Genomic DNA, 13945 nt, shown 5'->3' with positions numbered 1-13945 from the left:
TTTTTTTTCCCCGTGGGGAAACAGAAAACCTGGATCCCTGGTGATTATTAAGGCTTCCATTATTGGTGTACTTGTCTTGTATACAGTATTAAACCTCAAATGAGCAAGATGTAATAATAGATTGTTGCTATTGATTTCCTTATGCCAGGCTGCAGCCTTTGTTCACGTATGATTCAGTGGCTGTAAATCTTTGATGTAAAAACAGAATCTCCAGCTTTTGTTAGCACGTATTTTAAAGTAAATAGACCCAAACAAGATTTTGAAGCTGAAGACTAATTTTCAGGTTATTGTGTTGAATGATCCAGCTGTTATACCCTGCCTAAATGAGTAATTGTTAGATGAACACATTTCAGTAAAAATATATTCAGATATTTTCCTGTGGCAAGATAGATTTTGGTAAAAACTGAATGGCCCTGTGCAAGTCCTTTCCGTCAGGCAAACTGTATCTAAACAAGATATAGAAAATCTTCTAGACTAGCTTCTGAGTTCTACACAGGCTGATGCATCAGTTACTTTTTTGACTTTGCACCTTTAGTTGAAGTACTATGTTGGGAACATTTTCAGCCATGTCATGAGGTAGATCAGGATTCTCTCCAGGTTCAGACTTATTTTATCTGGGTTACATCCAGCTGAGGCATTGTGAATAGAGGTCCCTTTCTTCCTGTGCAAGATAATTTAGATTTTCAATATTAGGCCTTTAGCATAGATACACTTCGTGATTTTTGTCTTTGTAATTTCTTAAATGGACCACTGGCTCATCTGAGTTAAATCTGGCAACTATTTCTATTGCTTCTTTAAAAGGTGTCCAAAACAAGTCTAACCTCTGGGGCACACTGAACAGACATGGTAGCAGAAACTTGTCTGCCTGAATAATTATCATGGAAAGAAAAATGCTTTCTTCCCTAGAAAAAAATCCTAAAATTTTGAGTTGGCTCTCAAAGCAGTTTAAGGCAGTCTCCAAGCATCATTTTGATCCTGTAGGGCCACTAGTGCTGCCTTGGACCTTCTGGCCTTCCAACTGTCACGGACTGTTGTCTCACCCATTGATGCTGTAGGACAATGTTCTCCGAGGGCTTGAGGGGCCCAGTCTTGAGTACCCTGAATTCCTGTGCGGGATTAGGCTCCTCCAATGCCTAATGCTCTGGAAATGCCTGCCTAGCTTTCTGCTTTCCCCAGTTGGGCCCCTCAAGCTCTAGGAGCACCTACCCAACTTTTGCCACTTACACAGACATGTTCTGGAGATCCTGGGGGCACTTCTCAGTAGGCATGTCTACACATTCATTAATGCACCATAATCATGGCATGTTAAGTTTAGTACTGTTATTACAGGTTACTAACTTAATGTGCTGTAATCAGTGCTACTGCACAGTAGCTATGGCACACGCTTTTTTGTGACCCTGATGTGTAGTAAATTAATTCTTTGTTCAAGGTACTGCGCATTAGCTCATTAGCACAGTTTTTTGTCTGCTGCACTGATGTGCGGTATAATTAATCTGCTGTGATTCTGGCATCTTGTGTAGAAGTACCCAGTAAACACCGAAAGCCAGGCAGGCTCTCGCAGGACTTGAGGGGCTTGATCCTGCCTAAGAATTCCCAAGGTGTGTAGGGTTGGGACCCTTAAGGCTCTGAGCCCCTGCCCAGGGGGGCTGGAGAGCATGGGTAGCTTCTGGCTGCCCGTTCTCTCCCACCATAAAGCAAAATAGATGTCCCCTGCTATAGAGTGGCATACGTTATTACTACTGTCGGATGTGGTGACAGATTTGGGCATTCTTGTTGCAACAACAGGTATGTTGCTTTTGCTTTTTGCTGCCATAATTTTATGGCAGCACAAAGATGAATAAAGGTGACATCTGTTTAAACCCTTATTTCTCTCTGAACAGTACCATAGAAGAATGTGGGCATAGGTCAAATGTAGTTTGTACATTGGTCTCCTCTCAGTGGAAGGGAAACTTTCTTCTGCAGAAATTAGTTGTCTGCTGAAAGTGGATATCATCCAGGTGTACTCTTTTTGGCACTTTTTTGCTAGTGTTCTTCTGTTGAATTTCTGGCTTTTTCTTTTCTAGACCGAAGAAATAGTCTGGGTGGTGACCTTCTCTTTGTTGGAAAAAATCACAGCCTTTGTGACTTCATTGCAGAGCTCTATAAATCCAGTACTACAGAGGTAAGTTCAATTTGTTCTAAAGATATTGCATTTCTGGTGGTGGTGGTAATAGTGGTCTGGTTGTCTGTCTCAGCTGAACAGTTTATTTTTTCCGTAGCCAGTCGATATGCCCCCAGAACTGTGCCATGGAATCCAGGGAAAACTTTCACTGAATGAAAATGCAGTTCTTCCAGATGAGTAAGTATAGCCTTCAGTATGAGTTGTTGTTTGCTGAAAAATAATTCCTTCAGTTTTGTCTAAACTGAAATAAGGATCTCCCCTGCCCCCAAACAAAACCAAAAACTTAATGTCTTAATATATTTTTAAATGAAGTTTTTAACTTTAATTTAACTTCAGTTAATCTTTTAAAAATTTACATTGGGATTCAGACCAGACTGTAATAACTGTCCATGTTAAAACTCGAGCTAGTCTTGATGGGTTCACCACTTACATTGTTTTTTTTCTACTTCATATGGTTTGGGTTTCAGTTAGCACTGGAAATATTTAGTGTTCTACAAAATGGCTTTAATTGTTTATGAAACTAAGAGGTTCATATTTGTCATTGTCTCCTTTGAAAGATTGTTTTTATGTATTTGGCATAAAGAGAATTTTATGCACCATGAACTAAGAGAAAAGGGTTTATAACACATGAACACATGTTAAATTCGTTGATGAGCTTGATATTTTCCAATGCAGCAAATTGGATGCTTATCTTGCTGGGATCCTATGACCCCATCTGACTTCCTGCCCTTTGGGCGGGGGGCTGAACTCAATGACCTTCCGAGGTCCCTTCCAGCCCTAATGTCTATGAAATCTATGAAATAATCTCATGTCGTCTTGGTTTCTGATCCCTTTTTATATTTGAGGAATTTCGCTCGTTGACAGTGCGGAGTTTGCAGCAGTGCATGCTTTGTTGGATTATGTTCACTGGCACGTAATATCAGCTGTCCTCAGTGTTGCATGCATTAGAGGACAATTTGGAGAAATCCATGCTCTGGTGTTTTCTATCTGGACCTTCACGGAAATGTTCAGGAACAGTTGTAATTAATAAAAAACAAAAAACAAGCAAGCTTTCATTTAACGCTTAGCTTTCTAAATGAAGTATAAGTTTCCTTTGTGAATTTATTGGAAATTAGGTATAAAAGGCTTTGCTATGCAAGTAAGCAAAACGTAGTGACCATATTGATATAAAAAAGTAGAAACTCCTCCAAGAATGATTTCTTCTCAACCACTTGATTGTATTCATCAAGTAACATAACCTAGTCTATTTTGTCCAACATTGATAGGCATGATTCAGGTATATGAGAGATTTTGTGTTTGCGGTTTGTTTTTTTTAGCAGGTCTGAACTGTACTGGATGGTAATTCAGAGAAATCTCAGAAAGGTTGAATGGTAATGTGACATGTGGCACTTAAAATGCAGACAAGGCTCCGAGTCATTAAAACCCCAGTCTACATTACTAACTAGACAATTCATTGATGTAGCAATAAACGCATGGCAAGTTTTTGCTAAAATTCTGTAGCATAGATGCAGCTAAGGAGATAGAAGCTCCTCTTGCATGAAGAACAGTTGTTTTTTCTGGAATGTATATGATCAAGTGCAGAGATGTGCGTTTTCTGGAAAATTTGAATGGGAACATTTTCTAATGCCCTAAATAGAATGTGATCATGTTTTTTTTGACTTACATTTAGCAAACAAAACTATAAAAGTACCTCCATGTGAATTTTATGTCCTAATAGCCACAAGCATTTGAACTGAAATGTTTGATTAGGAAAAAAATGAAATACAGCACACTTAATGTGGTTTAAATGTTATATTCAAACAAATTCAAAGCTTCACATGGAAAGAAATTATTTTTATTTCAATACTTGTAAAAATGTAAAGATACAATAGCATGTATTTCCCTTACATTGTTTGTCTAAATTTAAGAAAAACAATGAAAGCACTAAACACTGACACACTAATTTTAGCACACCCAAAGAACTGTGCATGATATGCCATGGTTGCCCACTCATCTATTTCAACAGAGTTCAACTCTCATCCACTTAGGCCATTGCGGCACCTCCAGTTTCACCGTCACTATGGGTAGAATCACATGCAGAACTACTTGAACCGCATTCTCTTTCACTAAAGGATGGTTTTACCAATGAGTCTATGGGCAAGGGCAACTTATCACATAGCAGCTTCTTCACTAATTGTGCTTCTGCCTGATTCTCCAGAAGCAAGAGATTTTGAGAAGTAGAAACAAGCTTAGCGGTGCCTTCATTTGGTTTTGATTTGACCTGCACAGCCAATTAGGTGAATTCATAACTTGATTTTTGGTTTGGATTGTTATGTGAGTGTATTTAACCTCCTTTTAATCCATCAATACCAAACATATATGTACTTTCTCACACACTTCCTAGGGATAATCGCCTGAAAAACACTAATTACAGCTTTGAAACTGCCAAGCTTGCCTAATATTGTATTGGCAGCCATTCACTGTTACTAATGAATTTTATGAAACAATGAATTTTTAGAAATGGAAAATTTCCCACACAAAAATAAAGCACTGGAAAATTTTCTGCCCCACAACTCTGATCAGGTGTTAGGCAGGAGTGTGTTGCTACCTTCAAAATAAGTCATGGATTTGCTTACAAAAAACATTTTAATTTGGTCACAAAAAACTAAAACATACCTAATATATTGTTGTGCCTTGTAGTTGAATCCACAGCATTGCCTAATGGCATGGCTTTCTGGGTCAACTTAAGCTATGTGATATTTTGAAATTGTTTATGGGCAGGAGCAAAGAAAGTAAATCCCGATTACTAACAATGGCAGTTTATTTTGGTGTCAACTGTTATTCACTTCTTGGATAAAAGGGGCGCAGTTTATCCAGGTTATTAAGGAAAAAAAATGATAAAATAGCATGCTATGCTTTAGTTAGAAGAGGAACTTTTATGCCATTTGGAAACAGCTAAACAGCTGTTAACATGTTTTAAAAAACCCAAAACATAAAAACAGAACACTTGTCATTCTTTTAAATTGCAAAGAAGCACATTTTTAAAATGTAGCTTTATGGATTGTGGACTGCTTGAGTGATATGAATTATTGCAACAGTCTTAAAGTACAGGAGATGAAAATAATACAGAATTAGAGTGCAACCTTTAGACAAAGTTGTTTCTCTCTATCTCTCTACCTTGTTTTTTTAGAGCAGTGCAGTCTCCTGTTCCAACCTTGCGTGACCTGACACAGAATTCTGCAATCAGGTAAACTAATGTTGTGTAAAATGTACTTGTTGCATATTTTGCTTGTTGAAATGAGTCTATCAAGGCCTAATGTGATTGAGGGTTCTCAGTTATTGAATTTGTCATGGAATTCTTTCTTTCAAAAAATTGCTTTGGAAGCTAAGCTTGTATTTAAAATTAAGTCTCTGTCATATGCTTACAAAGAAATATTTGATATTTACTAAACCTTCACTAAAATATAGAATGTCATAATGAGAACACAGCGGGATCCAGCTGATTGACATGAAGAGGACAGCAATTTTGTCATGGTTAAAACATATGTTAATTTTATTTTAAAAGCCTAAGTTAGTCTGTGCTGAATATTTTCTTAATAATTTTCTTAATATTGATATTTGAGAACTCCATATTCTAAAAGGGATGTTGTGAAGGTCCAGAAGCAGGAGACAAAAATGATGAGTAGCTTGGAAGGCAAGGTATATGAAAAGAGGCTGAAAGAAATTGGCAGATTCAGCTTGCGGAAAATGCGTTTAAGAGGGATGTAATAAGTCTTCAAATACTGCAGGGCTGCCATAAAAAAAAAAGAGGGAGGACACTTTTTTATTTTCTCGCTTTCTGCAGAGAGCAGGACATATTTACTAGTAGTTTGAAGTTGTAGCAAAGTAGGTTTGGATTGAATATCAGGAAAAAACATCTCTGTTAGAAACAGTAAAATAGACTGCTTGGAGAAAGGTATGGAATCTCCCTCGCTGAAGGTTTTTAAGAGGTTGAATATGCATTGTCCAGGGCTGATCTTAGAGTAGCTATGCTTGGAGTGCTGTTGAAAGACAACAGTTAGAAGTCCAGGAGTTGTCTCCCCCCTTCCCTCCCCCAGCCCCCTTTCTCGTTGCTTGTGCTCGCTTGCTGCTGGGAGGTCACAAGGAGAACTCTCCAGCCTAAAGTAGGTGGATATTGGAGAGGACCACACTCAGCAGAAAGAGAACAAAAAAGAGCTCCTCCACAGCTGCCTTAGTTATGCAACAAGATTAAAGGAGTTGGGATAATTTTTATGCAGGGGAATGCAGAAAAAGGAGTTCTGGGTTTCCCAAAAGAGGTGTTGCATGGGGAGTTATGTTTGCTGTCCCCAGGTTCAGAGCAGAATACAGGTTGTATGGTTATTCCATGTTTCTAGGCTTTGCTGATTGCTACAAAGGGTCAGGAAGGAACTTTTTCCCCTTCGTTGCTATAGCCATCAGCAGGGTTTGGAGGCTTTTTTCTTCCACCTTTCTTCCAACATTTGGTGTTGGCTGCAGCCAAGGCCCTTGGAAGGCACTACACTTAAGATGTGATTAACCAGTTAATCGCATCTTCCATAGTAACCTGGCTACATGTTCATGCAGTTAATGATGTGTTAAAACAGGGAATCGGCCATAAAAGCATTACACAAAATATGTGTAATAATTTTATGGCTGGTTCCCATCGTGCCTTAAATTGAATTTGTGACCAACATGTTTCTGGGGTTGGAAGTGGCAATGAGCTGATTGGGTTTCCAGCCTTGGGAGCACCAGTCACTTGACTGGTGTTCCTGGCTTTCAGAATTACCCTTTAGCGTGGGTGTAGTCTGGCAGAGAAGTGCTTCTGGTTCACTTCTGGGTCTGCTGCCAAGCACCCTGGGGATCCCCCTGTGCTCCCATGGGATGCTCAATCTGCTCCAGCATTGCAGCATTCACGAGCCACCTGGTACCTTGAGGTATGTAGAAAAAACATTTAAAGTTGTCTCTCTGCCTGAATCATCAAATTTTCCCAAATCTCTCCAAATAGATCTGGAGAGTTCCAATTCAATTCAGAGAGATTAAAGGGTCTTCTGATTTTATTCAGATTTGGAGATTCTGACACTGAATCAGGCTGAATCTCTGCTGAATTGAATCAGCAATGGAAGTTTCACACAGCCCTACTATTTAGTCTCTTCTCAGCCTCTTCTCTTCTAGACTAAATAAGCCCAGTTCCCGCAGTCTTTTCTCATAAGTAATATCCCCCAGCCCCCTCGCCTTTTTTGTCGCCCGCCGGCATACTCTCTCCAGTTGGTCCACATCCTTTTTGTAGTGGGGGGGCCCAAAACTGAATGCAGTACTCCAGATGTGGCCTCACCAGTGGTGAACAGAGGGGAATAATTACTTCCCTTGACCTTCTGGCAACACACTTAACAGTGCAGAGCCTGTAACTGTGGTATAGCTACTTCCTCAGCTGCTCTGCTTTTTTTTGAAGCTTTTCACCGAATCTTATTTTAAAATCAAAAGCAACTTTGGCACTAGACTCCTTAAGGCAGGCAACAATTTCATGATATCTTTTATTGGACCAGCTGCATAGTTGGGATGAATTGGACAATGTTTGAATGCAGGACATTCTTCCTCAGGACACATGCATGCACTACCCTCCCCTCACTGTACATGCTTACAGCTCTGAGAAACCAATGCACAAAAAGACAGAATTCACTTACTGATCTTGGCAAAGAGTTTCCCCAGGTCTTCTGGCTCCTTGATTCTGTATTTGTTACCTTTTTAAGCAGTCCAGGTCACACTTCAGTTTCCAGCAGTCTAAAAGCACTGAACAAAGCTTCCATCCAGCCTGCTTTGGGAATACCAGGTTTGGGTCTTACTAGGAGATGGCAGTCAGGCACTGCTTCCTAGTTTCTTCCTTATTGCTTCCAAGTCTCTTTGTCCTGTAATTAGGTTCTTTGCAGAATTGCAGGGACCCAAGACTTCCCTAACACATTTTTAAAGGGCTGTTAAACTATGACAGACTTCTGGTCATTGAATCCTGCAAGTTCTTTTCCCTTTTTAAAAAAAAAAAAAAAAAAAAGGTATCTATTGATCACTGCTGGGAGTTAATTCTCTTTCTTATTTCTGTCTTAACTCCTTCATGTGGTGATAAAAGGGAATCTTTCTTCTCTTCATAGACTTCCATCCCTTTTTGGCATGCTGTGACCCAGTAGTAGACCCATAGATGGGCTCTTCCTTGACACTGGGACCATTTTCCATCTATAAAGTGCAACTTTTCCATAGAGAATTCATCTGTGGTAATATTTTGAAACTCTTGGTTTTTACGTTTGAACACCTCTCGCTGCTACCTGGAAAACTTCTCTGAAGTGGCTAGATTCTGTTGGCCTCTTTAAAGACCTGGCATGAATAAATATGGTTACAGCATTTGTGTGTGGGCAGGGCCTGTCCAGGACTTGGTATGGGTTGACAGGTATTTTCTCTGAGAAGATGAGTTTCCAGGGGGAAAAAAATGCCCCAGTCAAAATGTTTTACCTGTGTTAGTGGTGATTCTTTTTAATTTGGTCCACTGTTTTATTTTAGCTTATGTAGGAGTAAATGTTGACTTTCCTACATGCAGTGTTCTGGGAGGATAATAGCGTACTTCATGATGAATGAAGAACAATGTAAAATTTCCAAGGATAAATCTTTGGTCACAGAAGAATTGAATTACTCATGCACTTGACAGTAAATTGATTTTTATATCCAGTGTGTTGTGTGTCATTCTCATTTTCTTTAAGTTGGTACATTATAATGGTGGGTGTCTAACGCTTGTACCCATAACCTTTCACTTCTGGAGATGTGTAAAATACTTGAGACAGTAAAAATCACTGTTGTGGTCTGTCTGCTCTTTATGCCCTGTTTGAAATTAGGTTCAGTTAGTTTTGTCTATTTATGAGCAGTTCAAGCCTGAAATACTAAGAACGTTGCTTGTTACAATATTATTTAAAAAAATGCTGTGAAATGGGAATTAAATCACTTTTTCAATGACAAGTTAGAAGTAGCTTCAGATGGCATACCTGCCTTACATCTCCCCCATACCAGCTATTGTAGTAGAATCACCTTTTTCTATTGTAATATCTTCTCCTTCTTTTTTGCTGTGCCCTTGAGAGAGAGAACCTTGGGTCTTAGCACTAAATGAGAACTCATGGTACCAACCATTTTTCCTAGTCACTGAAGAAATAAACCATAATCCCTCCAGCTTCTTCCATTTGTTTTTCAGTCTGGCTTGTTTTCTTAGTTGAAAAGAAAAGTTTGGCATAGTTCAGTGGTATTCAACCTAACCAGCCCCATGGCCTAAATGGGTGGTGCAAGGTTTGTATTTGGGGTTGGTCCCTGGGTACAATCCCATATGCAGCCAGATTCAGTCACATACCAGCGTGGTCTAATGCACATGGCTGCATCATCCAGCCTGCAGGGCTTCCTATGGGTCTCCACTAAATTTCTGGACCCATAAAAAGACTAAAGGACTAAATGATATGGTTGGCCTGCAGGCCAGAGCTTAAGCACTACTGGTATGGTTGGAATTGAAGTAATTGGGGTGCATGGTCTCTCTACCTCTGCATTTTCTTTATTTCTCTCAAGGTTATGGATACTCTTTTTCCATGCCACATGGGAGCCATGAAATAGCCATGGTTTAGTCAGGGATGATCCTACCTGGAGCCAGGGGGTTGGACTGTGGGGTCCTTTCCAGCTCTACTTTCTTATGATCTCTTTTTGAAGGGCTTGAAAGCACTGGGAATATATAGGCTCTGGCTGCTTCTTGTCTTTTAATGCCTTTTATTTTTTGAGTTTTGTCTTTGTTACTGTGGCACCAAGTCAGGGACCAGACTTCCAATTTTCGAAGCATTGAACCAACACAGAACAAAGTCCCTGCCCCAAAGAGCCCACAGTTATGCTTGCCAGCCAAACCGTTATGACCTCTAGGTGTCTGTGGATGTGCTTTTGGGCATGACCATTTTGGAGATCTGCCTTAAATATGATCCCAAATGAATAATCCTATTTAGTACTTTTTCTTGGGAATTTATTCACAATGTATGTAAAAGTTAATATGCCCTTCCTGACCTCACATGGCACTAATTACTACCTAGAGCAGTGGTTTTCAGCCTGTGGTCTACAAACCCCTAAGAGTCTGCAGACCATGTCTAAGGGGTCTGTGAAAGATGACTATGATCAATTAAAAGTATGTGAATACCCACACTTATCACTCAAAAGCATCCCCACCTCCATTTAAAATTTCCAAAGGGGTCTGTCCCTCCATTTTAAATTTTTCAGGGGTCTGCAAATGAAAAAAGGCTGAAAACAGCAACTGACCTAGAGAATATACATGCTTCTGGATCAGCTCCTGATGCAGGAAGATAGGTCTACTTTGTGCAGGGGGCTGTCTGGCGCAGTAGAACTGCACAGCTCCTTCAATAAAAAGTGCTAGTAAGATATGCCAGCTATGTCTGTTCAGTTCAAGTTATGGATTGGGTGTTTAAATAGAAATTTTATCCACTGCCTGTGTAGACAAACATTGTAGCTGTTTTAAAAGTAGAGGGGGATCTCCTGTTTGGAAGCATGGAACAGCTGTTAAGCTAAGTCTTATCTCCATGAACCTGCAATGATAAAAGTAAGCTAAATCACCCTAACTGACCCTAGGTGAAGCAGGATTATGGGTGGAGTGGGTTTGCTTATCTTTTATTGTTACAGAATCATGAAGATGTGAGTGCATAATAACAGTTTGTATCTGTGTCCTTTGATAGCGATACACTTGTTACATCTGTCTGCGCTGTAGTTAGACTTTGGAAAGACTTCCGTTTTTGTGATGTGTGTCACTTCTGATAACAGCATAATATTCTTTCATTATGATGCTTGAGAGAAGTTTCACTTTGCTTGAGAGAAGTTGTTAGCTACGGTAGTTGGAATCGCAACTGACTTGCGAGATTAAATATTTATCTGACGTAACTGTCTGTGAAATTTCTTGTAGTATCAATTTCAAAGATCCCCAGTTTAACGAAGACTTTGTTTTCAAGGCTGTGGTGTTACCTGGGGCAAAGTAAGTAACAGCTATCAGCTCTTTTTTTTTTCATTGTTCCGTAATTTGTTTGGGTTCATATTATTTAGGGTGTCATTTGTAACACACAGAAAACCTCCCCCAGTTCTGAAGCCTGGTGACTGGGAAAAAACCAACAACAATGGGAGGCCATGGAGACCACAGCTTGGTTTTAATAGAGACAGGCAGCCTGTTCACTTGGACCAGTCAGCATTCAGAACGTTAGGGTAAGTAGCATTAAAAATAGCACTCTTAAATGGTTTGCTGGGAGACTTTATCTTCCCTGTTTCTAACAGTAATGAAAAATAGTCATTTGTGATTAGAAGTTTGGCATTTGTATGTTAGAAACTTAGGCAATTATATATTTAAATTTGGTATGTTTTCCGAATGTTCTTTAAATACTTGAATTTTATAGTAGTATCTTACATTCTGCTGTTTGATATTTGTCTGCTAAGTATTTCTAATTGGCTTTCCTTTTGTGCTTTTTAAACTTTTTTCTTGGGTACTTCTTTTGAAGTATGGGAGATTTATATTGAGAATATTAGAAGTGGTACTTAAGATTGTGTTACTAGAACTGGAAAGTCTTCTGTGTTTTAATAAGGTTTTCATAGATTACTTCTGTTCAAAGCTCGTGTGCTGTGCCGTAGAAATCCATTTGATTATGTTAGTACCTTGAACAAAGATAAAATTAGTTCATTACATGTAACTGCAGCTCAAATTCCAGATGATTTTTCTGATTATTAAGGGCTCTGGCGCAGTTTCTCTATGAGAAAAGAGAACGAGTTGAGCTTACACACTGGAAAAAATTAGTTATAAACCTAGATGTGCAGGTAGCTATTTATCTTTTTTTTCCTCCTCCTTAAGAGAGTACAGCCACTGGGATGACTATGCATGTACGAATACAGAAAATATTTTTAAAGGATTTTAAAGGAATTCCCCAGGTCCCATGTCGCCCTGTGCCTTCTTGCTGGGCCCCTCATTGACCTGTGCTGCTCCAATGAAGGGCAGCTTTCAGCGTGGAGGAGTAGGCTGCATGCATCCTGACATGGAAGCACAGAGTGCCAGGGGTCCCTGGGTCCTGTGCCTCTGCACCAGCACCTGCACAAGTTTTCCCTGCTTATGGAGACCTGCCCCTGGAGGTCCCCTAGGGTGGGGCTCTAAGTGGAGAATCCCACCTTTCCCTGCTTACAGAGAGGCGCTCTGAGATCCTCTGGGGTTGTGTCTCCATAAGCAGGGAAAGGTGGGCAGGTGGTCTCAGGGCTTGAGGGGCCCAGTCCTGCATGGGAACTCTTCACTGTGCAGGATCAGGTTCCTGAAGCACCTTTCCTGGGGCAGTTCCCACCACAGAGCATATAGACATCTGCCACAACAAAGCAGCACTATGTAACACTACCTCACAAAGGGTAGGAATGTATATTTGCTTGCCACTTGTGCCACCATAAACATTTTTATAGCGGCACAAATGCAACATCAGGCGATGTCCGTTTCTACTCTGTTTGCGATTGTATGGGACCCTTGTTGGAAGTGAATAACTGCATTGTTCATGAACATCTTCACTGATATACCAGAGAGGACACTGGTGTTTGATGGACTGGGTAGCAGCTGTTCTACTAAGATGACATTCAGAAAAAGATCACATTATTTCTGTCTTCCATTTCTTACGTATAACAGCCATGCAATGTCAAGGGAAAGAGGGCAGCCAGGAAGTGGAATGTACAGCAATGCAGCCCCTCTCGGAGCTTATCAGGGAAACCCGTACAGACCGCTCTTTTCTGGACAACCACAGATTCCTAAATTGTTGTCAAGTAAGTTTGGGGTTTTTTTCTAATTTTCTCGCATTATCAAGTTTAATGGGTTTAATTTGATCTGTTGTCTTTTGGTTGTTACAAATCCATGTTACATATTTTGGTAAAGTTTAAAGGATTATTTAGTGTAGAAGTTATGAGTTGGGTGTTTTTTTGCCAAGCTTCTGTTACTAATTACCTTTTCAGTAATGGCTAGATATTGCCAAACCTGCATTATTTTTCTGCTTTTTAAGGATTTTTGTCCTATATCCTATCTAAAACACTGTCTCCCACCCCATCCTCATTAAAAATCTAGGCGACTGTGGCATTGCCTACACAGTCAGATGGATTGCAGATTGGCTGAAGGGTCGTACTCAGAGGGTGCTGGTGGACGGGTCATATTCGACCTGGGGGGAAGTGGGCAGCGGTGTCCCCCAGGACTTGGTCCGTGGGCCTATGCTGTTCAATTTATTTATCAGCGATTTGGACGATGGGTTGAAAAGCAACCTGTTTAAATTTGCTGCTAATATCAAAATTTGTGGTCAAGTGAGCATGCTAGTAGGGAGGGAAAGACTGCAGCAAGACCTGGATAGGTTGCAGGGGTGGGCTAACAAAAACAGGATGCGTTTCAATACTGACAAGTGCAGGGTGCTGCACTTGGGCAGTAGTAACCAGCAGCACACTTATAAGATGGGAAACTCCCTTCTTGAGAGCACAGAGGCAGAAAGGGATCTTGGAGTCATTATTGACTCCAAGGTGAACATGGGCCAACCATGCGAGATCACGGTTGGCAGGGCTAACTTGACCTTGTCGTGCATCCACAGGTGCATCTCTAGCAGGGCCAAGGAGTTGATCCTCCCCCTCTATGCAACACTGGTCAGGCCACAGCTGGAGTACTGGGTTCAGTTCTGTGCAGCCCACTTCAGGAGGGATGTGGACAACATTGAGAGGGTCCAGAGGAGGGCCACC

The 13945-nt window shown here is 40.4% G+C and overlaps 1 protein-coding gene across 2 annotated transcripts in view; it reads left to right on the top strand.

Annotated features, from left to right (window-relative positions):
* The window catches only part of XRN2 (5'-3' exoribonuclease 2), a 112303-nt gene that overhangs the window by 66690 nt on the left and 31668 nt on the right, over positions 1-13945 (top strand). The window contains exons 22-27 of one of the 2 annotated variants that reach the window (XM_019516121.1): positions 2064-2161; positions 2259-2338; positions 5331-5387; positions 11127-11195; positions 11285-11419; positions 12864-12997. In XM_019516121.1, coding sequence (XP_019371666.1) covers positions 2064-2161; positions 2259-2338; positions 5331-5387; positions 11127-11195; positions 11285-11419; positions 12864-12997 — 573 coding nt within the window. Of the gene's footprint in view, positions 1-2063; positions 2162-2258; positions 2339-5330; positions 5388-11126; positions 11196-11263; positions 11420-12863; positions 12998-13945 lie in introns of both variants that reach the window. The other variant, XM_019516120.1, reaches the window with a different exon arrangement.

This window comes from Gavialis gangeticus, unplaced genomic scaffold, assembly GCF_001723915.1.
Source record: "Gavialis gangeticus isolate Ggan-Ray unplaced genomic scaffold, GavGan_comp1, whole genome shotgun sequence".
Lineage (NCBI taxonomy): Eukaryota > Metazoa > Chordata > Crocodylia > Gavialidae > Gavialis > Gavialis gangeticus.
This window is presented reverse-complemented; position numbering and strand designations above follow the sequence as displayed.